Source organism: Columba livia, chromosome 8 (assembly GCF_036013475.1).
Source record: "Columba livia isolate bColLiv1 breed racing homer chromosome 8, bColLiv1.pat.W.v2, whole genome shotgun sequence".
Taxonomy (NCBI): domain Eukaryota; kingdom Metazoa; phylum Chordata; class Aves; order Columbiformes; family Columbidae; genus Columba; species Columba livia.
Genome location: NC_088609.1, coordinates 491,726 through 518,953, shown reverse-complemented (window position 1 = coordinate 518,953; position 27,228 = coordinate 491,726). Strand labels below are relative to the sequence as shown.

General features: G+C 46.9%; 1 protein-coding gene across 6 annotated transcripts in view; it reads right to left on the bottom strand.

Annotated features, from left to right (window-relative positions):
• FAF1 (Fas associated factor 1) overlaps positions 1-27,228 on the bottom strand; it is a 152,884-nt gene that overhangs the window by 103,545 nt on the left and 22,111 nt on the right. For all 6 annotated transcript variants that reach the window (XM_065071395.1, XM_065071396.1, XM_065071392.1 and 3 more), the window contains exons 3-7: positions 16,007-16,053; positions 13,812-14,020; positions 10,504-10,595; positions 10,061-10,149; positions 2,335-2,440 (exon numbers count right to left, since the gene is read on the bottom strand). In XM_065071395.1, coding sequence (XP_064927467.1) covers positions 2,335-2,440; positions 10,061-10,149; positions 10,504-10,595; positions 13,812-14,020; positions 16,007-16,053 — 543 coding nt within the window. The remainder of the gene's footprint in view (positions 1-2,334; positions 2,441-10,060; positions 10,150-10,503; positions 10,596-13,811; positions 14,021-16,006; positions 16,054-27,228) is intronic.

The following is a 27,228-nucleotide window of genomic DNA, read 5'->3' as shown; positions in this document are numbered from 1 at the left end:
CAGTCATTTTGAATCTTTCTGCATAGGATAGAGCGTGTGAGTAGATTGCATTAACACTGCTTAAACATTTCAACTTGTCAGTATGGCCAAGTCGATTTCTGAAATATTTGCAGTATTTTCCCCATCGAAACAGTAATAAAGGTAGAATAAATATATGCCACTGCTTTATAATCACTGAACATTAATGAATATTTTATGTCTTTTTAAATCTCCCTGTTTAATTTAAAAGGGTGAAATTAAGTCTCCTCCCTGCAATATGCCAATTATCTGTAAATCAAACAATAACTTGGCCATTATACTCCTTTTTGTTAATATACCAGAAGCTAATTTGAAAACGCTGAACGGCATTTTCAGGGAGTAATTGAATAGTCCTTCCTGCCCTCTTGTGGTTGGCAACCGCAACTCGCACGGAGCTTTGCCACCGCTGTAAAACACACCAGAAGGAAAGTAAACTCTTAATTTGTTAAAGTGTGAACACGAGAGTGAAGGAAACAGTCCAAGAGTCCCTGGAGAGCAGAGCGACAAGGGAGCGAGGAACGGTACCACCGGCTCCGCCAGGCCGCGCACCAACCAGACTCAGTCATTTGTTACAGCGCTCGCTCTGTGCTAAAAGAAGGAAACATTAAAAAGCCGTTAGGGAGTTAACATACAAAACCGTGCGTGTTTTCTGTAACTAGACAAACGCTCGCCAAGCCCTTTACCTGGGCCGAATTCCCAGTGACTTCCGCGGGACTCGCGCTGGCTCACCTGCTCAGCACCGGCTGCACCAGAAGGTCCTGGGCTCTCCTTCCATTTCAGCGACTGAAATCGTCTTCATGATTTTGAACACCGCATGGGGTGTCGTACTCACATACAGGTAGAAGGGCAAAGAAAGGTCTGATGCTCACGCTGATTACAGGTGGTAGGGTGGGGGTTTTCGGGGTTTTGGTTGTTTAATGGGGAAAATCATAACTGACTTTTAAAAGAGATCGACTCTGTACGTTACCACGTTGACTGTAACCTGTCATTACGGACAACAAGAACACCCCAGTGCACGTGAAGGCCGGCTGGGTCCCCAGCGCTGCCACCGCGCCCTGGCTCCCTGCAGCCAGGAACCGACAGAGCACAGGCAGAAAACGGACAGACAACACGTAACGTACGTGTTCTCTTTTAGAATCTCACCATCTTAAAACTAAAACCAAATATTCTGATCATTTCTTTCCATAAATACTCAAATTATTTTTAATTGTAAATCATGCAAGTTTGGCCCCTCAAAAACAAGCTGATGCAACTGTGTATGTTTGTTTGTATTTAAGAAAATCTCAGAACTTACTATAACAGGTTTCAAAAGGTAAAGCAGAAAACAGGCTTCCATGCAGGGGAAAGACCAGAATTTCTCTTAGGAATGACAGGATTCCCAATGAAAACAATTCATGATCGTTATCAATTGTTGTACTGCTGCTACAGCTAATATTACGGAACTTAAAATAATTCTGTCTACAATGTCAGCATGTGACATGAAAAGCTTCAATAAAATCTGTTCAACCCTAAAAGACTGAGAGAAGTGTCAGACCAATAGCAAACATACATTTAATTTGAAAAGCAAACATTTCATCTTAATATTTTGTAATGTGAATTCTGAAGATTCACATTTCTGGATTGTTTGTCATGTTTCCCGAAGTCAGTGGGTTATACGGAAAATAACACCCAAACCATCTGGCATCAGAAAAACCATGGAGCACTAGACAACAACCCTTGGGTTCAGTAAGCTGTTTCAAAAACGTGCAGGGACTGCTTGGTCTAAATTCTGAGGGCCCAGAGTCAGGCTTATTTGCTCCTGCAGGGCTTAGTTCTGCCGAAGTTCTCTGCGACATCACCCCTCGCTGGCCGTTCCACAGAACAGCAGTGACGCCCACCGGCACGGACGCGCGCGGCTGCCGAGGCAGCCGGAATCACAGCCCGACGGCCGCGACCAGCGGTGGCACAGCCGCCTCCGGTCGGAGATGGAGCTGGGGCAGAGAACAGGCACGGGGAGCTTCAAGGGGCATGGGGCAAAGTGCAATGTGAACGATCGCCTTTCCTCAGCACTCTAGCACAGCTCAGTGAACACTGCGTGTATATTTTGCTACTACAATGCAAAAAGGAACATTTTTTCCCCGCATAATTTAATAGAAAAGCTTTTTTAGGCCAAGGTCATTAATCAAATCACAGCAGTCTTGCTGATCCAGTTGATTAAACCAAAAAAGACTAATAAAATAAGGGAATATCCACTGAGAGCATGTACACCCCCTTTTACCAAGCTGGCCTGAGCTGTACCGAGCTGCGTTTATTGTTCGGCTGCGAAGCCGCACTCACCTCCTGAATGGTACTGCTGCCCGAGAAGTTGAGGTTGTACTCCCGCTGCACTTCTCGATGGGTGACAATCAGCATGAAGTTTTGATTTAATGACTCCTGCAGAGCCCTGAAATGGTTGAAAGAAAAACAAGGAGCTCAGGGATAAGCATGTTATAGCTTGTTTTACAGTTAGATGCAAAACCCCAGGGTACCCTAAACTCTATATGGACAAGTCCAGGCACATTATCATCTCTCTTCTCGCTCCTGAACGCAGGGAAGCACGCTGAGAATGACCAAGGGCCATTCCCCAGCTCCTTCCTTAATAAGGCAACCGCAGCCTTTAAAGCTCTTCGAATGTTAAGTATTCTCAAAATGGAGAGAGTCACATTATCTTCACAAACATCGGGTATATTTAGCACTCGCAATGCCATTAATACCAGGCTCGTGAGCATATTGACGACCAGACGTCATATCAAGCTACAGCGCGCACTAAAAGCTGGTGGCGAGCAGCAGGCGGCAAAGCGCGTTCCCGCTCCTCCGGGGTCACCTGGAGATAAACCCAACGGGGATTCTTCCGCTCGGTTTCACCCAAAGCACTTAAACCCCGCTAATTACAACTGGAACATGAACCACAGCAGAATTCCTCACGTGGGTACTGAGCATTTAGAAAAGTTAGTTCTGCTCGAATTGGTTTGAGTGTACATTAAAACACCATTAATCATATGAATTAAAAAAAAAAAAATTAAAGATTAAACAGGCCAACTATATGTTCATGTTGTCATAAACATAGGGTTTTTGTTATTTCCTTGGTAACGAAACATCTGGATGTTAAAAAGGCATCCTGTTTGCTTAATTGGGTACCTAATTACGCAGCTATCTGCTTTTCGAAGGAGGAGGCAGGACTCTGCTAGAGACAGCAGCTACAGCTGCGCACCATCCCACACGGGCTGCAAAGTCGCAGCAAGCGCTGTAACGTGGCTGGGGTTTCCAAGCAATGTTTATGCAGACGCGATGTTCAGCAGCACGTGGAACTAAATTAGGCTTATTTGATTCTTTTTTTTCTCATCACACGCTCTTAAAAGACAATAACAGACCGTCACATCTTCTCTGTTCCACAACACTTTGACACGCAATGAAGGACAAGCTCTGTATGCAGATGAGAACAGCTGTATCTTAAGATACAAGAAGATAGGAAGACTCAGTTTATTTGAGTCCGGGTTTGTTAGTGTTAACTCCTCCTGGAACGGCTGATCGGCAGTTTTGCTGCTCAGACGATACGGAACCCACCAACACTCACTGGATGCTTCAGCAAGAGATGCACAATTTGCTTTAACATCTCAAGCCATACTACCTTACAAAAATATCCTCACTTAGCAACTTAATTTGGATTCTGTGACATCTTAAATGTAATAATCACATACTACAAAACAAAATCACACGTGCTATTTCTGGTACTTTACGGTTTTGCAATAGGGATGATAAATGTAACTCAGTGTCAACGCTAGGTTGGACCAAGTGTGCAACAGAGACTACAAATGTAACTCAGGCAAATCCACTACAGTGAACATAAAGCTGGCTGCACATGTCACAACGTCTTGCAAGAAAAGACCTAAAAATTCCTAAAATAGCTAACAGTCCTTCAAATACGTAAGAAAAAGGTAGTCCTGAGAAGCTGTATGCCTGTTTCAAAGGAAATTCTAATGTGATTGTTAATAAGTTTAGCATTGCCATAATCACACTTTCTTTTGGCAAATGTTCAGTAGCAACTAAAATATCCCACTGCGCTTTTTCAAATTCGGATTTTTTATCTGTTTTCAGGAAATACTGGAGGTGAATGGCATATTTAATTGCAGCGTATGTGAATGGCCCTGACTGCGCAGAGAACCACCCAAGGCTGCTATAGCTGTTTCTGACTCTCTGAAAAGCCAAACGCCAGCTGACAACGTGCCTCACGGCTTCGTTCTGTAGTTACGTGAACAGAACGACACAGGCCGGCTGGGTCAAACGCTCCGCCCGTCAGGGTACGCACGGCACACTGCTCAGTCCCTGCCAAAACACAGCACGCTGACCAAACCACCTGTCTGTAGGAAAGGCTTTGCGCTTCTGTTCCATCCGGATGTGACAGCAGAGCACACTCGGAAACGGAAAAAGCACTCTTCAAACACGGTTCATTTAAATGAAGTGCCTTAAATTTGAAAGCCTCAGTTTTTGAAGGAACTAACAATTCTGACAACTCTGCTTTTTGGATTTCTGAACAACATGAACTGAATGCTGTTAACAAACAAGTTCTCAGTACATGTTCATAGCCAAATAGTCAAAGAAGAGGTTGAAAATCAAGCTGGCTAAAAAAAAACAAACACAAAACAAAACAAAAACCATCACACAACTTGAAAATATTGAGGAAAAAATGGAGTTTGAGAGTGCCAGCAATTAAAGTGCACGGCTAATGATCTACCCTTTCTTCGGAAAAATAACGTGATGAGGACTACTCCTGCTCACACAGCAGCCCGGGGGTCAGCCTGCAAGCCCTGCAGCTCCTGAGGCCTGGGAGCCGTGAGACCCGGGCCACGCGTTCCCGCGTCACGGGCGAGGGGAGCGGCGGCACCTCGGGGCCGGGCGCCAGCGACCTCCCGTGGTACCAGCGCGGACGGGGCGGGACAACCGGCCCTGCCGGTCCCGATGACCCGCGCCAGAAGAACCCAGCCCCGCAGCACGCCGTGCCCGAAACGGCATTTCCAGCCATTGGGGCTGTGAGCAAACGTACAGACCAGGTGTATTTACGGAAGGCTGCTCACTGGCGCTAAGCTGAAGCTCACTTCCATTTCTTTTTGGGTGCACATGCCTGCACTGAGAAGACTCACTGCCAAACACAATGCACATTTCTGAAATCGTGACTTCAGTGTTTGCAGCTGTTTCATTTTCCTGCAAATGTTATCAGTTATTACCGTCTTCTAGATGAAACATCTGCATTAAAACAAAAATAAAAATCAGGGCCAAACCCCAGGTCCCGTTAACGTCAAGACAGATTTTCTTTCTTTTTCCTCTTTTTTTTTTTTGCCATCAGTGCTAACAGATTTTAATTAATCTGAGAATTAATTAGCAGCACAAGCAAATCTAGAAACAGGATTAAAGTAGGCCAGCCTTATCGGCATCATTTCTCCCCACTGCAAACTGTGCCTACACCTAAACACAAGTCCAAGAGCAGACAAAAGAAAACAGGTTTGCCTACACAGCAGTTATCGGCAACAGCACAACGCACAGAAGCTCGGTGCTGGACCGAGGCTCCTCGGGGATGTAAACTCCACACGTGTAAACGCATCCACTCCTCTTTCACACTCCCATTGCACAGAAGCTCGGTGCTGGACCGAGGCTCCTCTGGGGTCTGTGTAAACACATCCACTCCTCTTTCACATTTCACACAATGAAAGTTGCAAGATTTACTTCTTTTCACTACACTCAAAATATCGAAACTCAACCAGGAGTCTGGAAGGAGTTTATTCACCAGCCACTCCATCCAAATTCCAACACAGCACGATTTATAAACCACGAGTCAAATAATTGTGAACAGAAACAATATTTAGCCAAAATACGTGTTACTGCAAGTAACGCTGATCTCAGTGGACAGCAGCTGCTTAGAGAGTCCATGCAATGTTGGAGCAATATGGTACTAGTATTGATATTTATTATGATATATTTTAAGCTTCCAGTTTTACTGCTTTTGTATTGTTCTGTAACAGTACATAAAATAGATTGGTTCTATCTATTATTAAGTGACTGCCTTAATGCTTTAATTTCTGAGGTAATAGTTTGCTTTTTAACAGCATTTTCTTTGAAATTTTAATAATATGTTATGCTTTGAAACAAAAAGCATATCCTTCATCAATGATCAGCAAGTGCTCCTTTCCATTTCGGTTCACAAGTCTTTATGAGACACATGCAGTATTTCCCATTCGGCAACATCCTTCTCAGTCACATGGAGATTTCTCCCAAAATCTCTGCATTTTATATAAATAGGTATGACACGAGGTAATTAACATTTCCATTTTAAACTTACAGATTTATACAAGCTCATGTCAACAGAAGTCCAAATTTACTGTAATTACAGATTATTTACATTAAAACAAAATAAGAAATCAGTATGTAAATGTAATGTTTGTTGTAGCTAATGCAGCAGGAGGTGGTAGATTAGGTTCAAACAGCAATCAGATAGCAAAGCTGGCTAACATGTAAATGAGCAGAAGCCCTTTTGTTTACATTCTATTGCATTTTAGACTTTGGGATTTTTAAACTGCCTTCTGAGCAGATGTGAAAATAAAACACTAATCTTACCATTCTTACTGAAGCTGTCAGAGTAACCAGAGCAAGGCACCGCTCCTGTCCAGCCCCAGCCAAACCGCACCAGCGGCCAGGGCGCAGGTTACGCCGTTCCTAGCGGGCGCCCCCACGCCACCGCTCGCCGCAGCGCCCCAGCGCAACGCCCCCGGCGGCAAACCGTCCTGCCATGAGACACGTGGGGGCTTCTTACCCTTATCCGCACAGGTGATTATGTTTCCTACATAAGTTACTATCCCTTCACAAAAATACGTTACTTGTAATAATTGCAACGGTATGCACCTGGTCGAAGAGCTTTTAACAGGTTTGAACTTTCCAATGATACATCAGGTCTAATAAAATGTATAATGAAGTATCTGAAACTCTCACTATTTAGCAAAAAAAGTCTAAATATAAAATACATTATATTCGTTAAATCGACAACTGAAGAACAGAGAACAAGGGCCTCCCAGAACATGCACAACAGAGAGGAGAGGACGAGGGTGACCCAGCTCTCTGGCCTGACTTGCACACCTCTGCTTTTGATGCTGCCCCCTCCGCCACGTCCAACAACACCTCCACCTGAACTGGGTATCGCTGACCGAGGCAACAAAGGGAAGGAAAATCGCCCTGAGGAAGCGAAGAATCTAACCTGACAAAGCCGGTGCAAGGGATCTCTCCTCCCCTCGGACAACTAAACGATGGCCATTCTTTGGCACCCGTCCTTTCAAGGCTGCTTTCCCAAGGAAATCAAGTCTTTCTCACCCACCTGTCCCACACAGTAACTTTTGAACTTCTTCACTAGTTTCAAGGAGTTCTGACAGCGTCATAAATGTCTCAAAGACTGGGTGTAAATCGACAGATGGGTAGAAAGAATGGACCTAAATTACTACCCACCTTAGTAAAAGGCTGCAGTGCAAGCACAGCACTGCGACACTCCAGCCAGCCAACTTCTAGCCGAGGGTTACAGCACCACCTGCAGCACGTGTGCCTCCATGCTACCTCACTGCTGGCTGGAGAACAGGCGGGGCGGGCTGTGCAGCGTGCGGGAAAGGCGGAGACAGAAGACACGGGTGCTCCAGGACACACGGCAGAACAGAGAGCAGAGTCGCACACAGGTGAGCTCAGGGGAAGTGACCGCAGCCTCGGGGACGAGGCAGGAACCCACAAGAAACCAGCTCGCACAGCACATGGTTGCTGCTCTGGGTGTCGCGCATGGGTAAGTATGGCTCTGCTGACTGAAACTGTGGAACCAGGGTGTGTAACCCTACCGGTGGTACGGGACATTTAAATTTAATCTTTACACCTCAATTTACTAGCTTAGGGTGGTAATTTGCTGGGTTTCTATTGCCTATAAAAGCTCTGGATATGCCACTGACGAGCAAAGACACCCTAGGAGATCTCTGCCTGCTTACACTGCAGGATCACTTTGCCATCACATTCAGACGTTAGTTTTAAGTCAGCTCTGGGTTCAGCCCGTCCGGTCTGTCACAACAAACTCCAGCGCCTCTGCGCCAACGCCGTGGAAAGGACGTTTCAGACACGGCTCTCCCTCAGCGTCAAGGAAAGACATAAACTGGGCTTTATAGAGCTCTGACGAGACTGCTCTTTTAAAGAAGGGCATATACATACAATACCATGTATTGAAAGCTCAGGCCTTTCAAATACCACTTTCTGAAGATACTCAAATCACTACTGTTTATTTATAGCTCAAAACAGAAGGCATTTGAAGAAAACAACAGATGAACTCACAAAGTAAAAGGCAAAGTTCCTTAACATCCATTAATAATAGATGTGAGCAAGATGCTTTTAAAAATCGTGGGTAACAAACTAATCTGAATAATAAGTGACCTAACAGTAGGCAGTAAACAGTGTAACTGGGTTTGGAACATTGCTTCAATTAGATGTGTTTTGATCTGCATGGATGCTTTAATTGGAGGCAAGCCTCCCCTTTCATCTAGAATTTATGACTTCAGGGAGATGATCTAGCCTCAAATTAGCCCTAAGTAGCCACTAATTAATCATCATTTGCTATCCCAAAGCTACCAGCCTTCTCTTAGAAATACACAGAACTAATCTCCACTATGAAACAAGTATAAACTGCAAAGGTAATAGCCACTTTGATTTTACTAGCAAGTAAAGTTGTTTTAAACTATTCATCCAATTTAAAAGCCCTAGAACTGTTTTTAAACAGTTTGTTGTTAAATAGTTTATTGCAATTGCAATAAACAACGTTCTTCAGACCCCAGTTTCCTTTCCAGAAGTGAAGAAATTCGAATTACAATGTGCAGTGAAACCTGGGTAGAGAATTTTGAAACGGGAGATGGATGTTTAAAAACCCCAATTAGTATTTACACTGTTTTTCCACAGTATTTTCTCTGTCCTTCAACGTGCTGCTTAAGTACAACGGTTTATTGTCCCCATGACCACAGCTCCTGTAAGCACCTCCAGTTCAGCACCACTCCACGATTCCCTCTCTTCAAGCTTCTTTTCTTTATTATTATAATTCGTACCAGCACTCCTATCTCCTCCGCAGGCAGGAGGTTACGTGCACAAGTACCTTTTAGTAGCACATGAAGTACTTCTAGTCGTCAGGAAAGGAGCTGTTTGTTTCTGTCGATCGCCAGGGCATTCCGCCCGCAGCAGCACGGCGGCGCCCGCAGCGCGTCCTCCCGCGAACGAGGGCGGGAAGCGCCCGGGCTCGCGCACTCGGGCGCCCCCGCGCGGCGACCGGCCGCGTGACGGGCCCGGGCCGCGCGCCCCGCCGGCCCCGCGCGCCACCCCGCGGCTGCCCGGACACCGCTCCTCGGCGCACGGGCCGGCCCGCGGCGGCAGGGCAGCAGGACGAGCCGGAGCGCGCCGCAACCACCCTGCACGGCAGCGTAACGGCTCCGCCGCCCATCAATAACACCTCACTTTCATCCTCAGGAATGCTCGCTAACGTAGGCACAGTCACCATTAACCGAGTATTCAAATCGGTAAGACGACACATCCAGATCCGCTAGGGAAAATTGCTTGTTTAGCCTATCTACATACACTAGTAAAGTCTAAGGAGGTAAGATAAAATAATGTAACAAACATTCCAGAAAAAATTCTCGTTTGTTGGCAATGATGTGTACAATTTTCTGTCAAATGAACCAACAACGCAGTAAGCTACGAAAGGCCAGCGCTCAGCTGCACAGGGACTAGGTTTTTGTTGAACTGAAGTCATTGCACCCGGAAGGTGTCGAAGTGGCCACAAGCGGTTCACGTACACACCAAGGCTTTATAAACCGCGAGCGCCGTCCTTCCCACCAGCGAGGCGCGGCGGCAGGCCCCTGCGCTGCCCAGCGCGCCGAGAACGCCGCCCGCTGACGGCAGAGCTGCCGGGCGCGCGTGGCTCGCGGGAAACGCGCCTACCGGTCACTGCAGCAGCACGCGCGGCCGACAGACTTACCCAGAATGAGCCGACGACGGAGGAGGCAGGTCGGGTGTTAGAACATAAAGACAATTATTTTTTGGCAAGTGTAGAGTTTTTAAAACAGTCTGAGGGGAGAAAAATCATTATAAATATTAAACATCCACTGATTCTCACATATTATTTTTTCTTTTAATTATTGCTGCTTATTTACAATGCCACCACATATTTTGTTTCAAGATCTACTTACTGTTAACTTAATAACATTCATTTTGTAGATGGGCCGTGTTTTATATAAAACAACACAAGTGAAGTGATTTGTCCCTATGCATTGGCAATGTTTTACTTCAAGAATTCCTCGTGTGCCACCCAAGACATCTAACACTGCTTGAAACCCACAATTCTCGCATTGTCATTCCCACCCACAGACGCTCAGTTTGAAACCCTGAATTCAGTTAACTGAATTATAGTGGAAAACTTACACTATCGTCTACATCACCAGTCTTCCATCCTTTCAACAGCATTTTAGATGCAGGAATCTGAAGTTCATTTTCTAGAATATGTTTGATATCCCCTAAAGAGAAAACAGAGAAAAGATATAGAATATCACATTTACCACTTTATTTCAGACAGTACTGACTTCTAGTTAAAAAGAAGTGCAAGGCAAAATTTACTATGAAAACAGTCTTAGTTTAGTAACCCTTGTAACGTACACTTCCAAACAGTAAAGGACAAATGGAGCTAAGAAAAGAGTCCCATAAAGAATGAACGATTGGAGAACCACATGAGCATTGGATGGTTTGGACATATATTGAGTAGTTCTGCGTTGCTCCTGCAAGACACGCACACCTGCAGGTGCACACTATCCGGAGCAATGCACTTCACCAGCAATAAATAGGGTGGGTGTTTTTGACACCCAGTCCCATTCTCAACAATCCTCACTTAGAGAACTGGAGTGTTCATACAGTGACTGCGCTGACAGCTTTTTCAACTTTTTGCGAAGCTCTCCTCTCCCTGCAGTTACTACAGTCATACAGCAATTCAGGCTGGAAGGCACCTCAGGAGGTCAGCTAGCCCGAGCCCAGCTCAAAGGCCTAACTAAGCCAGCTTTGTCAAGGATTTGTCCAGCTGACTCTTCAACACCTCTGGGGATGGAGGTCTGGCAACTTCCTTAGGCACCCCATTCCAGCAGTTCACCCCTCGCACAACTAAACTAAAACAAATCCTTCTGTCTAAGAGGAATTTTCAGTGTTGCCCATTGTGTCCATTGGTTCTCATCTTATTGTGCACCTCCAAAAAGGGTCTGGCTCCATCTTCTCTGTATCCTCCCACCAGGTATTTGTAGACAGCAGCGAGGTCTCCATCTCCCCCTTTATCTTCCCCACGCTGACCAACGCCAGGTGTCTGTGCTTCTCCTCCTACGCTGCCGTGTGCCCCAGCCCCTGGACTGTCTTGCTGGCACTGCAGAATGTCAACGTCTTTCCTGCACTGAAGACGTCTGAACTGGACACAGTGCTCCACGCGCAGTCTCTCAAGTGCTGAATAGAGGGGAATAATTGCTTCCCTGGATCCACTCCTAGATCCCTTTTCTACAAAGTTGCGTTCAAGCCTGTCAGTCCTCAGCCAGTTATCAGATGGGATAAATGGAGTTACCCTACCCCAGGTGCAGGACTTCAACCTTGTTTTCACCGAACTCCATGAGGATCCTGTCAGTCACTTCTCCAGGCTGTCCAGGTCCCACTAAACAGCAGCCTTACCCTCCAGAGTATCAGCCTGTTTCTCTGATGTGGCATTCCCCGTGAGCATCCCAAGAGCGCTCTCCTCCTTAACAACCAGGTTTTCCATAAAGACATTAGACAACACTGGCCCCAGAATCAACCCAAGGGACATCCCTACACTGGTTCACCAGTCGGACTTGGAGCCCAGCAGTCCAGGCAACTATCTATCAACCTCGTAAGCCCACTTATCCAGTCCTTGTCTTAATAACATGACTCTAAGAATACCGCAGCATTGTGCCAAAGGCCTTCCTAAAGTCAAAGTGACATCCACCATTCCCCGCTTCTCCACAGAGCTAGTCATTAAATCACGAAAGTCAAGTAATGTTGATTAGACAGAGTTTGCCCCTAGTAAATCCATGCTGGCTGCTCCAAATCATCATCTTTTCTTTCCTGTGCTCAGAAAGGTCTTCCAGAAAGATTTTCTCCATAAATTTTCCATGGACCAAGTTCAGCAATCGTCGTTGAACAGCAGGCTCACATTTTCCTTAGCCTTTCTTTTCATGCTGATGTACTTAACCGAAGCCCTTCTAATCCCTCAGTGTTTTCAGCTCCACCCAAGCTTTGCTCTTCCAAACTCCAAACCTGCGTACTCTGGCAACACCTCCGTATTCCTCCCGGGCAGCCCATCTCTGCCTTCCACGATCCGGGGACTTCTCTGCCTTTAGTCAGAAGTTCCGTGTTGTTCCGTGCTGGCCTTCTGCGATGCTTGCTCCTCTCTCTGCAAGCTGGAAGGGGCTGTTCTCGTGCTCTGAAGAGGCTGTCCTTGAAGAGCTACCAGCTCCCTGGGGCCCCCGTGTCCCCCAGGGCAATCTCTCACAGGATCCTGCTCAGCAGATCCCTGAAAGAGCCAAAAATCTTCTCTCCTGAAGGCCACAGTTGAAATTCTATTGGCCTTGCTCACTTCTCTTAGGACTTCAAACACCAGGCCGTCCTCAATCTTCATATGCCAAGATACAGATCAGAGCTCTACAGTGGTTGCTTATGCCCTGCAGCTTAATCATTTATACCTGAAAGAAGTTAATAAGAAAGCAAAAATAAAGTATTACAGCCGCAAAATTCTCATTTGATGAGACTTTGTATCTGCTTTGCAGGGATGCACCTCAGGGCAGTGCAGCAGAAAACGTGAAACACTGATCGAGCACCCAAACCCACCACCACTAGGTGGCACCAGCCAATACCAAATGCAACGCTAAAAGGCAAATCAAGAGTTTCATTTCAAAATCTCATCCCAGACACAAGGCTGCAGCACTGAAAACTGTTTTGATAAACTATTTCTTCAAGCAGTTCCTTACTTTGATCTATCTAGAGTTTCACTAAAAATGAAAAATTAAAAGAATACTCTTCGTCTGCAGCAAAAATAAATTAACCCCTAGTGTGGGGAACGTAAGCAACAGCATCCCCTGCAATCCTAACAATAGTATATTTCTAAGATACTGTTACAAAATGCATCAGTTTTAGGATAAAGACACTAAAACTTATAAAATAAACTTAATTTGCACAAACAAGGCAAATAGAAATTCAGAAAGTAATGCAACAATAGTCTTCACACCGGAAAGAATTCCTCTAAGTCTTGTCTCTAATCCCACACAGGACGAGATGCCGTACAGATTTGAAAAGGAAATGCCACGATCAGGCGCTTATTAGTAGATCGCATCTACATTAATCCTACCCCAAATTACACTTTCATGCCTCAACTTAATCAGTAATCTCTGGTTTGTTTCTGAAGCAAGTTTATAAGAAAACTGGTTTCCAGAGTAAATATCTGATAGATACTAACCTTTAGAGCTGCTTAGGTTTTGTTTGTTGTTTGGGTTTTAAGCTGCAAAGAGATTTTTAAATGGTTAGCAGCTCTGCAGGCTGCGTTGTCTGGGCAATTCTTTCTTCTTTGAAGGGTTTTGCTTTGCTTTGCCTTTTTTTAAGATTTGGATTGGGAAAGGCGGGGTCTTTTTGATTTGTTTTCGCGTTAACCATTTTACCACAACAGCTTTCAGCTCAGTTTTAGGAATCCTTACCGACCGTGGAGCTGTCTTCAAGCACGACATCCACATTCCTGTCTCTGTACTCTACCCTGAAGTCGAGCATTCGAGGTTGCCTTTCCACTATTTGTCTAGATGGCACTACGTGGCGAAATGCTGAGGATGAGGAAGGCGCTGACGAAGCCGCTGCAGAATGACTTGCGGGGCCATACGCTGGTCCGTGTAAAGTCTCTCCACCGTACTCACTGAAAGACACACAGATGAGGGTTAAACAGAACAGCTTCATCTGTTTCAATAAAAGTTAGCAAAGCAAAATCAACAGTATTATTCACCTACTGAGGCCCACAGCACACACCGCTGGAACAAACTACTCTGTCACATCTGAAAATAGTTTCATTAATAACTAGAAAATAACTTTCGTATCAGCAATCTTAACATTTCAGTGACACAGAAGAGTTGTAGGAGAACAGCTTAGGTGACAAATAAGAATTTAAGCCGCTATTTCAGTCTAAAGTTCACTATGTAATTAATATCAGAATTTTCCTGAGAAGGAGAATTATTTCCTGTTCCAGGAGTGCTGTGACCATATAAAAATTGGCACCATGGCAACAACCACCTTTCTACATCATAGGGCTAGTATCACATGGGAATTAGAATACGAAATAAAGCTTAAACTGGAGGCAGGATTGGCGGTTTGTCCTGCCCAGGCCCCAGCACAGGGACGGTCGCTGCCCTGGGCCTGCTGGCCACATCAGTGCTGGTCCCAGCCAGGATGCTGTGGCCTCTGGCCACTGGGCACACGCTGGCCCATGTTCAGCCGCTGTCACCAACGCCCCCAGGGCCTTTTCCAGCCGCTCTCCCCAGCCGCAGCGTCCATGGGGTTGGTGTGACCCGGCCCTTGGCCTTGGTGACCCTCAGACAACTGGCCTCGGCCCATCGGTCCAGCTGGTCCAGACCCCTCTGTACGGCCTCTGCCCTCCAGCAGGTCAACACTCCACCCAGCCTGGGGTCATCTGCAAACTTACTAAGGGTGCACCCAGTCCCCTCATCCAGACCACTGAAAGAGATTAAACAGAACTGGCCCCAGCTGAGCCCTGGGACGCCACTCGTGATCCACGGCCAGCCGGACCCGGCCCGCTCAGCGCCGCCCTTGAGCCCGGCCCTCCAGGCTATCGCCCAGCGGAGGGCGCACCCACCCACGAGCAGCGCGTTCCCCCAGCACGCTGTGAGAAACACCGCCGAAGGCCTCGTGTCTCCGTCATTCCAGGATTTTGAATGGAAACGCTTTCACGTCAGGACTTACTAACACAGGCAGAAAGAGCTCAACACCACCAGGCCCGGGTCTCAAATGCACTAGGCAGGCCCTGCGCTAAATAAACCTCTAGTAACTGTACTGAGCAAAGAAGGGTTTATCCTGGATTGAACCCGACTCTCTTTTAGTGACAGCATTAGTAAGTATTGACAGAGATGCCAAAACATCACTTCACCTACATCATACATCTTTTTTCATCATTAAAATAAACTTTTTAAAATAGTATATTTCGTACTTTTCTAAACAGAATTTCAAGCACTATTTTACTGTCTTTCTCAAGTAGCTCAGTTCCCGTTCTGCTGTTTTCAGCCGCCTCAGGGGCGCTCAGGAGCTCCCACCTCAGTGACTTCAGTATCCAGGTATCAGAACACAAGTCAAAAGTGAACTCAGAAGCTGAAGGAAAAATCAGCAAAGCCACTTTCAGAAGGGAGCGACCTTGCTTTATGTAGCACGGTATCTACTGCCTGTAACTCAATCACCAAAAAAAACAGCCCACACTACAAAAATACAGACATTTTTGGCTGGGGAAAGGGAAGCATAGAATACCAATACCTTTAAAAATGTATACAAGAAAACAGTTAACCAGGAGCATCTGTGGCTTTGCCTTGTAAATGTTTAGGCCCTTGTTGGGGGGAAGTCCTGACATGTACCAAAATGCAGACTCGGTAAAGAGACAACCCTGCGCACAACGGCCCAACAACCAATTCATTAAAAATAAACTAATTTGAATAACTATTTGAGCTGGTCCTCCATCAATACAGGAAAAATTGAATGTTAAATCAGCTTTGTCAGGAATTGAATTTGTGGCTCTAGAAACTGGTTTAAAAGGAGAATTACATCATCTCTGTGGGACTCGGGAACAAAAATCTGTTACACAGCACCATTCTCAGTGTGCGCTACCTCAGCCTTCTGCGCTTACCTTTGCAGAATGCCGTTCTCTTGGGGTATTACACCATTTATAGCTGCCTGGAAAGAGAAAACAGACTCTGAGTCAAGCATACAGATCAACAAAAATAAACCTGATCTTCTATAATAGGCTATAAAGAGTGATTGGTTTGCTTTAAAATACGCCATCAAGTGTTCTCCATTCCATGAATATTCTTGGTAAACAACTTGGTCATTGAAATACGTGCTTGAAATAAAAACAATGTCTAAGTGAAAACGAACATGAACTGAAGCTCAGACTCCGACGCGTGTGATGGATTTCCCAGGTGGGATTGCATGGTTCATGCTCAGTAAGTCTAACACTCCGCACACTTGGTACGTACGTACAGCGAACAGACAGCTCTCGGGCACGTTGAGCTAACTGTGCACGGAGCCGGCTGCCAGGCAGCATGTACACAGAAGATCTGGCGTCCCCAGAGGCATCAGACCCGCACGCACCTCCGAACCCGCGCGTTGCAGCTCTGGGGTGCCCACGAACCGCTGGATCGGGGCCGACAGCTGCCGCAGGGCACACGCGCCCCACCGCCCCGCAACCCCGCCGCTGCTGCTCCCAAACACCGCCCGCCAGGAGCGACAGGAACGGCCACCCCAACTCAAACAGTCTGCGCGAAAAGGGAAATCTCTTTCAAGAGAAGTTTATGCTGTTAAATATGACCCCAGATCATCAGAATAACCAAAATGCTACTGGCAGGTGTGTAAGCACAAACCTGGCAAGCTGCACTCAGATTTGGTCTCATTCGGAATTAGAGTTATTACCTATAAAAGCATTTCAATGAGTTCTATCCCATAGTGAAATGCACTATTTTTAAAACAGCCACAAGGTACTGCCGTTGCAAGGTCAAAACCTCCTCCTGACAAAACTGTGTCCTCAGCCCGAAACAGCACCGCTCCATTCCACCTTCCAGGAACTGTCAGTGCATTTATAGCACATCTGACACTAGAGGAGTTTGTATAAACTTTGAAATTATACGTAAGTCAGGATGAGTGCTTAATAAACACAAATCTTGATATTGCCTAATTTTAAACACTACGCTTTACCTTTCTATGAATATATAAGCATGAATTTTTACCATTTCCATTATTATCTAAGGCTACATAAAGTCCAAGTATTTCTGCTGAACTCAGCTAAGTAACCATGGTATTGCAATAAGATTTGTCATGTATTTAGGGCTAAACATTGCATAAATAGTATTTTAAAAAGCAGACAAGGAAAAGGGTCGCGGGCATCTGTCAGCTACAGCAACTACCATAACGCTCTATCAAATTACAGTGGAAACGAAGCTTCCTACCAGATCAGTTTTTAAATCAGCTATCTGCCACACATAGCAGCAGTCAGTGGTTTCATGTTAACACATCTCATTTGTCATCACTGTGGTTTTTGCAGTCACACACGGCTCTTGATCGCGTTCATCTAATAAACCTCCAGGAAAAAGCAGGAGGGCTTGGTTTGTTTGGGTTTCTGGATTGGTTCTGATTTTCTGGGTCTGGATTGGTTCCCTGCCCCATACTCTCCAGCAACATACGTTCTATTCCTGCCAATCAACGGGTAAAGTCGGTTGAAAGACAAAACTATCCCTTATTTTGCATCTGTAGGACAGAGAGCAAATACGGGGCTTTGTCCCAGCCAACCAGCACTACTGACGACCTGCGGCAGAACTTCCCTTCGCCCCAGGAGGCTGCTTCGGCTCTGCAGGAACGTCGCACGGCGCGGCACGCCCAGGCTGCGCCTGCCAGGGCTCACGTCTCCGCCGCAGAGGGCTGAGTCAGCCCAAACCTCTTCCAAGCCCAGTTAGAGGGGTTAAATACCATAAAGGCTCCCAGCCACCTTCTTTACACCCAATAACTCTCTTCTTCATGTCCCCAGCTTTGTAAACCTGATGACATTTAAGGGGCACAGAAGCAAGAAAAAACAGCAGCAGAATTATGTAGTTTTTTGATGGCAAGACCTCTATTAACCACATGGTAAAAATAACGAGTCCGTACACTGTTTGCTAAGCAAGACTAAAATTATGTAGATGGCAAATGGCAGCAGTGCACAGGCAGGTATGGCATGAATATGAAATACCTTTGTTCTTACAAGACATCTATATGTAGACCCTGCAAAGGAAATAAGAAAAGGGAACAGCCATCTGCTTTAGGATTTCACAGGCTGAAGGCTGTGACGGTTCCAGGCTGTTCTTCCCCAGCGCAGAGTCCCCTCTAAGAAGGGGCCAGGTCTCTGTGGTTAAGGAAACACTCAAAGATACTACATTTTTTTGTCTTTCCAAACAAGGATCATTCGATCATCAGAACCAGCCTGTGTGACTAATACACACTAGTTTAAAAGACGTATTACCCTTGAAACAATTTTTATGACAGGTGCAATAAATCTATTTATGAGTTATTAAATATAAAGATAGCACATCTGGCTCAGAAAATTCCTTCAGCTCCCGATAAGGTGTTGCTGCGAGTGCTACCCGGGAAGCACGGCTGCACCGTCCCACACCGGGCAGCCCCGGTGTCCCCGCCGCACGCCGGGCGCCCCCCGTGTCCCCGCCGCACGCCGGGCGCCCCCCGTGTCCCCGCCGCACGCCGGGCGCCCCCCGTGTCCCCGCCGCACACCAGGCAGCCCCCGTGTCCCCCCCGCACGCCGGGCGCCCCCCGTGTCCCCCCCGCACGCCGGGCGCCCCCCGTGTCCCCGCCGCACACCAGGCAGCCCCCGTGTCCCCCCCGCACGCCGGGCAGCCCCCGTGTCCCCCCCGCACGCCGGGCACCCCCCGTGTCCCCCCGCACGCTCCCCGTGTCCCCCCCGCACGCCGGGCAGCCCCCGTGTCCCCGCAGCAGCAACTGCCTGTTCTGACGCTGGCTGGAGAATTATAGGAGCTGTTGGTTTCCCAAAGCCAAGAGTCTGAGGTGTATCCCAGCGCTACCCACACAAACTGCCCTGTAACGCTGCTCCAGCTTGGAGCGGAGGAACAGAAGCAAGGACAGTTATTGTTTCCATTACAATATTCAAACACCACCAGGCCCACCATTTATTTTAGGAAATTACAAGCCGAATTCAGTTATTCTTGACAGATACACTTTGGCTACGGATGTTAGCCATATATCCAGGAACTGATATGATGTAATATTGGACCAATAAGTGCCAGTTACAAAGGTGCAATAGCAATACTTCTTTGGGGTGTTCGTTTCGGCAGCAAGCTTCCGGAACCAAAACATATTAAATCTAACTCTGTTGGCTCCTGCAAACGCAGGAAACAGTAAAGCAATAGGGTTAATAAAAGGTTACCCAATTCATTAACAGTTTGTGCAACCCAGAAACTCTGTGGCATTCTACAAACAAACTGAAATTATTTAAGTGCCTAAAGAATGTTGTGAAGCAGACTGTGAAACATAAAGGGAATATTAACTCAATTAGACTAGTCACTTCTGACTAGATGTGACCATCTTTATGAGTACAAAACAGCGTTAGTGAGAAAAACAAGAACTGTTTCTTAATAACCTGATGAAGCAACAACATTGATGACTTCTCTCAAAATACACAATTATAGTCGTAACCATTTAAAAGCAATTAAGCAGGTCTTACAGTGACTCTCATCCCAGGGGAATGAGTGTCCTATGTACAATTACGAATGTGGCAGACAGCACAAAAGCTGAACTTCCCGTTCAAAATACATGGTAGCTATCACTAAGTTTGAAAGCGGACTAGATTTGCCAATCAGGTTATTTAATAACAGAAGTCTACATATAACGACTGTATAGTTAAATAAGGCGGGGAAATCCTTCCTCCTCCTCAACTACAGATGGGAGGTTTTATTTCCAGTGACATTGAGATGAATTATCAGGATATTTCAAAGCGGAGCCAGACAAGAGCACAGTGAAGGCCTTTGCAGAGGGCGCGGGGGGGACCTCGGCCCTCCTCCCCATCCCCATCCCCATCCCCACCCCCACCCCCATCCCAGCAGGCCTGGCCGCCAGACACGGGCCCTTTAGTCTCCCCACGCGAAGCCCCGGCCCAGCGGCAGCAGGAGCCACCGGGCACCAACCGCGGGTTCCCTGCCGGAGCGACCTGGGAACTTGGCACGAGCGAAACAGAGCTCAGGAGGCACAAGAAAAGATCCGCCTTCCCTATGGAGTGTTAGAAACCACGTCTCCAGGCAAAAGAAGAAACGAAGCTCAAGCAGCACGGTGCTGGAGGAACAACCCTTCCAGAGAGGAGGGAAGGGAGATTAAACACTGGTCACACGGGACAGCTGCACGAGTTTCATTGAGATGAGTACCCCTATCGGCTTAATGCAACCTGCACGAGGTCATGTCCAAATCATCCTACGCAGAATCGTAAAAGCCTTGTTTAGGTTTGACTGAATTCAGCAAGTAACACCACTCCAGTCTGCTTTACAAAGGCCACGCTGAGCTTCACATTTGCTGAGCTGAAAATTAAGAAGGTTTACATTAAACAAACACAACACAGAAATGAGAAATAGACACGGGGTGATAGGAAACACCAGAGTAGATGATTTGATCCAAAGTCCAAACGGTGTCAACTGCTTCAACCAACCACACTTTGCCAAGGGCCCATTTGCTCGCGGGTATCTTCTCCCAACCCCGGTTTTCTGCAGCTCTGACACATTCAGATCTCTGGTCATTATATTGTGTTTGTTCTATTCCACTGAATGTAACAGCATCATAGCCAACAGATTTAATTAGCTCTATGAAACTCAGTAAGAGCTTTATTCGATTGAAGGATTCATTTATTATGACTTCCAAAAAAACTATATTCTTCCCCAAATGCTACAAATATAGATTCTACTTTGGGTACTTTCGATCTGTGCTATCAATCCATCTTGCCTGAGGATCACTCAGGATTTGCTGAATTTAAACAAATAACAGGTTTTTAAAAGCTGAAAGTGTACTGAAATGCACTAGACAACCCTCATTAAGCAATCTGTAACACATGAGAAAAACTATTTCTTCTATTTTGTATTTTATTATATATTTCCACAGCACCAAAAGGGTCACTTATACTACTCTTTTTACAAGTGCAATTTGATTGCAATTAATTCTACTCCTAATCTGGGCTAAATGTGACATTTCCCTTGAAATACAATATTCTTACTCTAATTTTGTTGCTTTCTGTTATAAACTGTTTATCCTAAAGATCTAAAACCCATTTTTTATTTGGTATTGGAACAAAACAAACGGATGATGAAGCTCCAAACGCTCTGTTCAACAGGCAGCTTAACAAAACACGGAAACAAAACCCCAAACGGGACAAACGTTATCCAGACAGGAAGAGCACATCACTAAACGATGAGGGACAAAGCATTAGCGAGACAACACGTGTGTGGAAGCAGCGAAAACGCAAAAGTGAATCTTACATGGCTTCCCAACCGTAAATGTGCGTGCCCAAGGAGCACGTTTTATACACAACAGCACAGCGAAACAGAAGCGCCAAGGTCTGGGTCCCCGTTGAGCACAGAGGCGTTTCGCACAGCGACCGAAGCGCGGGGCTCTGCTGTGAGCGGGTATTCCAGCAAGAACAGCAAAGCCTTTGAAACAACGGCCCTCTATTGACTTTCTTTTTGGCAAATACTAATTCGGGTTTGTATTTTCAACAGAGCCGACAGCAACGGGTAATGCCAGACGCAGAGCTGTCGAAACGTTTGTCCCGACCTCCTGACGCAGCGATGCCAGGAACTGCATAAGAAGCGAGACTGCGGACAGACTTCCACCGGGATCGGTTTGCAGCAACAGAAAAGAAGAACACTTGGCAATAAACACCAGACGTTTTACTGACCGACGCTGACAAAAACCGACTGCAAGCGCGAGTCAAACACCGCGGTCAATGCGGATTAATGAAGCCGAGGTTTACTGAAGTGGGCTGTAACGCAGACTCCAGGCTGTATCTTGAGACTCCCAGGCAGAGGAACGTGGCTCCCGCGCAGCTTCACGCAACTCTAAACCTCCTGTTACGGGCAAGTGTGCGATGTGCTGTCCTAAACAAGAAACCCCATAAAACCTGCAGAAATACCAGAGGCTTTCCACACAGAAGATACGCTATCACCTTCCTACGCACGCGGCTACTCTGGACCCACTATACTTTAGCAAGCAACGACTGCTACGAGTTCACGTTCTAGAAAGCGAGTGAGGCTGCTCCCGCAGCTCGTGTCACGCGTGCCGGCGCGTCCCCAGGCTCACAGCGCTGCCCAGCGCCAGACGCGGAGTTACACCCACAGAGTCTCCACAGAACGCCAACATTTGTCCCCATCGTGGTTAAAGTTTAACCAAAAGCTGTAATTGAACTACAATGACATGTCTTCTATGCATTCTGCTTTATTTCAGCTTGCTTTCTTTACAACAAACATACTTGATGAAAAACTGCAAAACAATAGAATTGCTAATAAAGCAAAAAATCAACATTTCATCAAAAAACACCACATGAATATACCCATACAGATGATTCACTTCATCAGCAAGCGAGCACGCGCTGAAATAGTTCACAATTAGCACTCCAGATGTGGTTTCCCATTGCTCCCTACTTCCTTGGTGGCTCCAGCGAACTGCTTCCCGTGGCCCCTGCGCCACGCGGAACTGCACTGGGAAGCCTTTCAGCAGTCACACACACTCCTACAGTCCTGGGGGAAACATCCGCACGGCCCTTTAATTTTACATTGTCACCGCGTAATTCGCCAAACAAAGCCCAACCTCGATCACAGATTCATAACTGGATTTATTTTCCTAGCGCAATTAAAATAAATAACACGGACAGATTTACAAGAAGTTTATGTATCGGTATCTGAGCTGAAACTCTATTTCAGCAGGAGTAAAGGAAAATGATCTATTCTGAACTATCGACTCAAAACTCATTCGTATAGGAAGGGAAAGGAGTAGACACGTATACGTAGCTTAGTCACTAACATCACAACTTTGTACACCAATACTGCTTCCCCTTCTGACTTATTAGAAAGGAATGCTGCTGCTTGATATCAAAACGTATTCTGTTACTCCTAAAACATGAGGCTGGACGGCAGGAGTCAGATAAAACCGAGGCTATGCCCGAGAAGTGTCTGTGTGCTGAACTCCCACGCTTCTACCCTTCTCCTAATTCCTTTATGCAAATTTGAACGGCAACACTAAAACGCGCAGTGGGGACAGCGGCCCCTCAGCAACGTTCCGTTTTTAAAATCACGTTCTTTCTAATACCGCAGGTTGTTGCAACATCCCAGCTCTTAGCAAGCGCCACCTCCACTGAAAAGCTGTGAAAACATAAAAGCTGTTAAACCACAGGCAGCACACTGCCCAAGCACCCATCAATACTAACAGAACACCTATGCGAGATCTAGCTACACATTTGAAAAGCGGAGAATCTCAAGCCAAAGTACATAACCTCCAATTCGCCTCCAGTATTTCTCCGGACACCTCCCGACAACCCAGCTCTCCCAGGAGCAGACAAAGCAAGTTCATTCAAATAGAACCAGGAAGAAATCTCAAGATATTCAGCAACATTACAAGTAAATCCATTTGTTAAATACTCTGCTCTGAAATCTGATGCGTCTAGATGGCCCCTGGCTTCTGCGGTAGAATCTTCCACAATGCCGGCTCGCTGGCAGAACAGTCAGTGTTGGCGGAGACGGTGGCTCCCCAATGAAATAACTGAGCTGTTTTCCTCGCACACCCCAGCGTGCCCCCGTGACAGACCGACGCGTCCAACACGTGTCTACAAGGTGTGCGCCATCGTCAGCGCGGCCGGTCACAGGGTGACGTCCTACGAACCACGCAGGGGCAGCCCTCACAGCCACTTCACTCTTCGTGTTGGCTACAAATTTGCTCTTAAATGTGAATGTATCAGGACAAACCCATGCTAAGCAATCCTCACAGAAACTGCCAATACAGAGGTACGAGCCTTTGAAAATCAGTATTTGTAAAACACAAGGTGGGCGGGTATTGCTGCTGCAATGCCACCAGGCACTACGGAGATCCCAGGTGCTGCGCTTGGTCATTCTCACAACACAAAACTCTGTGTTACAGAAACAAGAGTCTTGTTCCATCATCAGAAAGCCAAGTGGCTAACCGGCTTAAACCAACAACAAGAAAATCCCTGCCTCCTTGAGAGCCCTCAGCTTTTCCATCCTCCCGAACAACCGCCCTCAAATTGAAGGACAAACTAGTTCCTGTATTTAACTTCAATTCATGGTTGCCACAAAGCTGTAAACTGCACATCCCTTGGCCTCAATCCACTTAAACACGGTGAGCGCTAAATGTGGTCAGTCACCTCCTACACAAATAATGGTATAATGTTAACATTTTAGCAGCGCCTTGAAAACAGGAGACAAGAAGGCGGCTGCAGAGCCCGTGTTCCACACCCAAGGCGCAGGTCCTCCCAAGCACCCAGACGCCCAAGGCGTCTTCCGTGGAATAAGCACCGTGTCCCAGCAGGGAGCGACTCAAAGAAACCAAACGGTCCTCACCAGGTTCCCAGACAAGGCCTTTGCCCCTCTAAGGGGACGCAACGATTTACCCGGGGAAGAAGAGTTTGAATTTCTTACACATTCATCTGCCTTAGGACCAAAAAAGGAAAACAGAAGACAAATGACCCGAAGAAGCTGACCATCCCTCGCGTATAGCACACAATTTAGAGATTATCTGGCAAAGTGCATTTTGAGAGGGGTTTTTGTACCTGAGTAGTCCTGGTAAGATCCACAGGAATGTAATAAACTTTGGGGATAGCAGACTACAGATGAGGAAAACCACTGATTGCAGTTTTCAAATGTTTCTCTACAGAGAACAGAGAAACTGGCCCCTTCCCAGCCTCTTTGTTACAGGGGGAACGCTGTGAGATTCCTGGTATTTACAGAACATGGGCAGCTCCAGCAGGATTACAGCTTCCACGGCTCTCCGTATAAAACCCACAAGCCATCGCAGCGGCAGCACGCTCCACGCAGTGCTCCTCAGCCCCTGTGACAGAGCGCGGGGTCATCCGAACCAGAAATCCAACCCAAAGGCCACCTGAGCCTTCAGGGAAGAAAACCCAGGGGACCGACCTGTGTCACAAAATAACAGTTGTATTCAAAACAGTCAGAAGATCACAGCACATGGGCTAGGCACTCGCTACTCCTGCTCTCCCTTCAGGATGTTTGTTTCCTTGCTTGCATGTGTCAGAAGGTGCATGTGACGTTTTCACCGGGTTTGGCTCCATTTACTCTAAACCGGGGTCGCTCTGCTCCCGCCTGCAGGCCCGGACCGTGGCTGACACAGAGACACAACAGGATCAGCCGCAGCCTCCGCTCTCACAGCCACACGAACTGACGTTGAGCACGTTCCTACATCGCCCGAGGCATCAACTACCACCACTGTTAACCGTCGCAGCAGACAGCGGTTTGGATTTGGTAGGAGCACCCAGACGGGGCTCCCTTGCCGCCACCAGAGACAATCCGCCTTGCTGGCGGGGCGATACCGAGGGGACAGGGCAGCGCTCGTATTCTGCATTCGCTAGTAAAGAACCTGAGTTTCCTCCGCGCACATCAGCGGTGGCGCTTCGTTCCGTTTGTTTAACGGACGATCGTGAACACAGTTACGTGAAAAGCCGTACCGTGTTGCAACTGCCTAAAGAGCTGCATGTTTCATATTATCTTCAATGTAGAAAATATACAAGAAAATCTACGAGATGAAGGCATTCCAAAGTAAATAAAAACAATTAATTTACTAATCATGGATTTTTTTTTTTAAGAATTAGCTAGTTGTTTGTTCTGTTTTTCTCAATTTTCAGTTTTGTAATTGAATGGTGAATTGCTTGTGCTCATTAGACTCTCTCACTGTACCAGGGCAGGTCTAGACGGGACATTAGGAGCAATGTCTTCCCCAAAGGGCTGTGGGGCACTGAACAGGCTGCCCAGGCCAGATGAGGTTCTCAGGGACACAGTCTGGAGGTGGACGTGGCGGTGCTGGGTTAACAGTTGGGCTTGATGATCTTAAGGGTCTTTTCCAACCAAAACGATTCTCTGATTCTGAGTTGCCACACAGCTGCATAAAACACACGGCACACATGGGCGCTTGCTGAAAGAATCAGACACGTCACTTTGTGAGCTGCAAAAAAACTGGAAATAGAAAGAATTTAAAAATCCAATTATTTGTCCAAGCAGGGCTCCCTAATTTAGGAGATAGTACATTAAAGACTTCCAAAAGGGATTTCTGTAGCCCTTTGTAAAACAAAAGTTCACATACAATTTGTGTCCTACTAGAAGAGATGAACGCTGCAGCGGGACACACGAGAAACCTGCAAGTCCTGTATTTGCTGGGGAACAGGCTCGGTGCCCCAGGACGCCTGTCCGCCCACGATACGTGTCGTTACCTTACTCAGAGCTGCCTCCTCCCTCGGCCCGGCCGGCAGCAGGGCTCCGAATGCTGCCCGGGCAACCCAGAGCACAAACTGAGCTGACAACAGCACGGCAACGGGACAGCGAGGTCCAGAAGAGGACACCTGTCGAGAACTACGCTTTAAATGCTCCTTACAAACACTGGGGCACAAACCTCTAGTTCCCACAGGCAGAGGTGACTGTTCATTCGACCACAGGGAGAACGTTGTCATTATTACACAGATAGGCCCGTGTTCCTAGCAGCGAAAGCCCCGCAGCTCTAGTCCTGCCGAGAGGAGCGCCCCGCGCGCGTGCCCCTGGCCCCACAGCGAGCGCTGCCCGGTGCGCGCCACATCCCGTATGCGGCTCCAAGCAAAGGAGACCCCAGGGCACAGTACAAGATAGAAGGGGCCAACGCGGTGAACAGGATCACCACAACGTGCAGCCCCGGTTCCCCGGCCCCCGCGGTGCAGCCCACCTGCAACGAAACAAAGAGCTGCCGAACAGCCGACAGCGCCGACCCTCACTTAAGGAACAGAAACGGCCACGTGCCAGGCTTACACCGATCACCTAGCTTCTGGAGGCAGACTAAGTCAAACGGATCACAAAAACGTACAGAGATACCACATCAGAGCTCGTGCAGGGCAAACCAGTCACAAAAGAGCCAAAAGATATTGGTAGCGTATTCATTTTTACCAACTTCCACCGAGATTTACTACACGTTCTAAAAAAGGACTAAGTTAAGGGTTAGAAAGCAATAAAAGACACAAACAACAGATTGCTGATAACTGTCAGGACCCCGTGGCCCATTTTCTGCCCAGGAATTCCATCTAACCTGGCACGTCCAACAGAAATAAAGAAG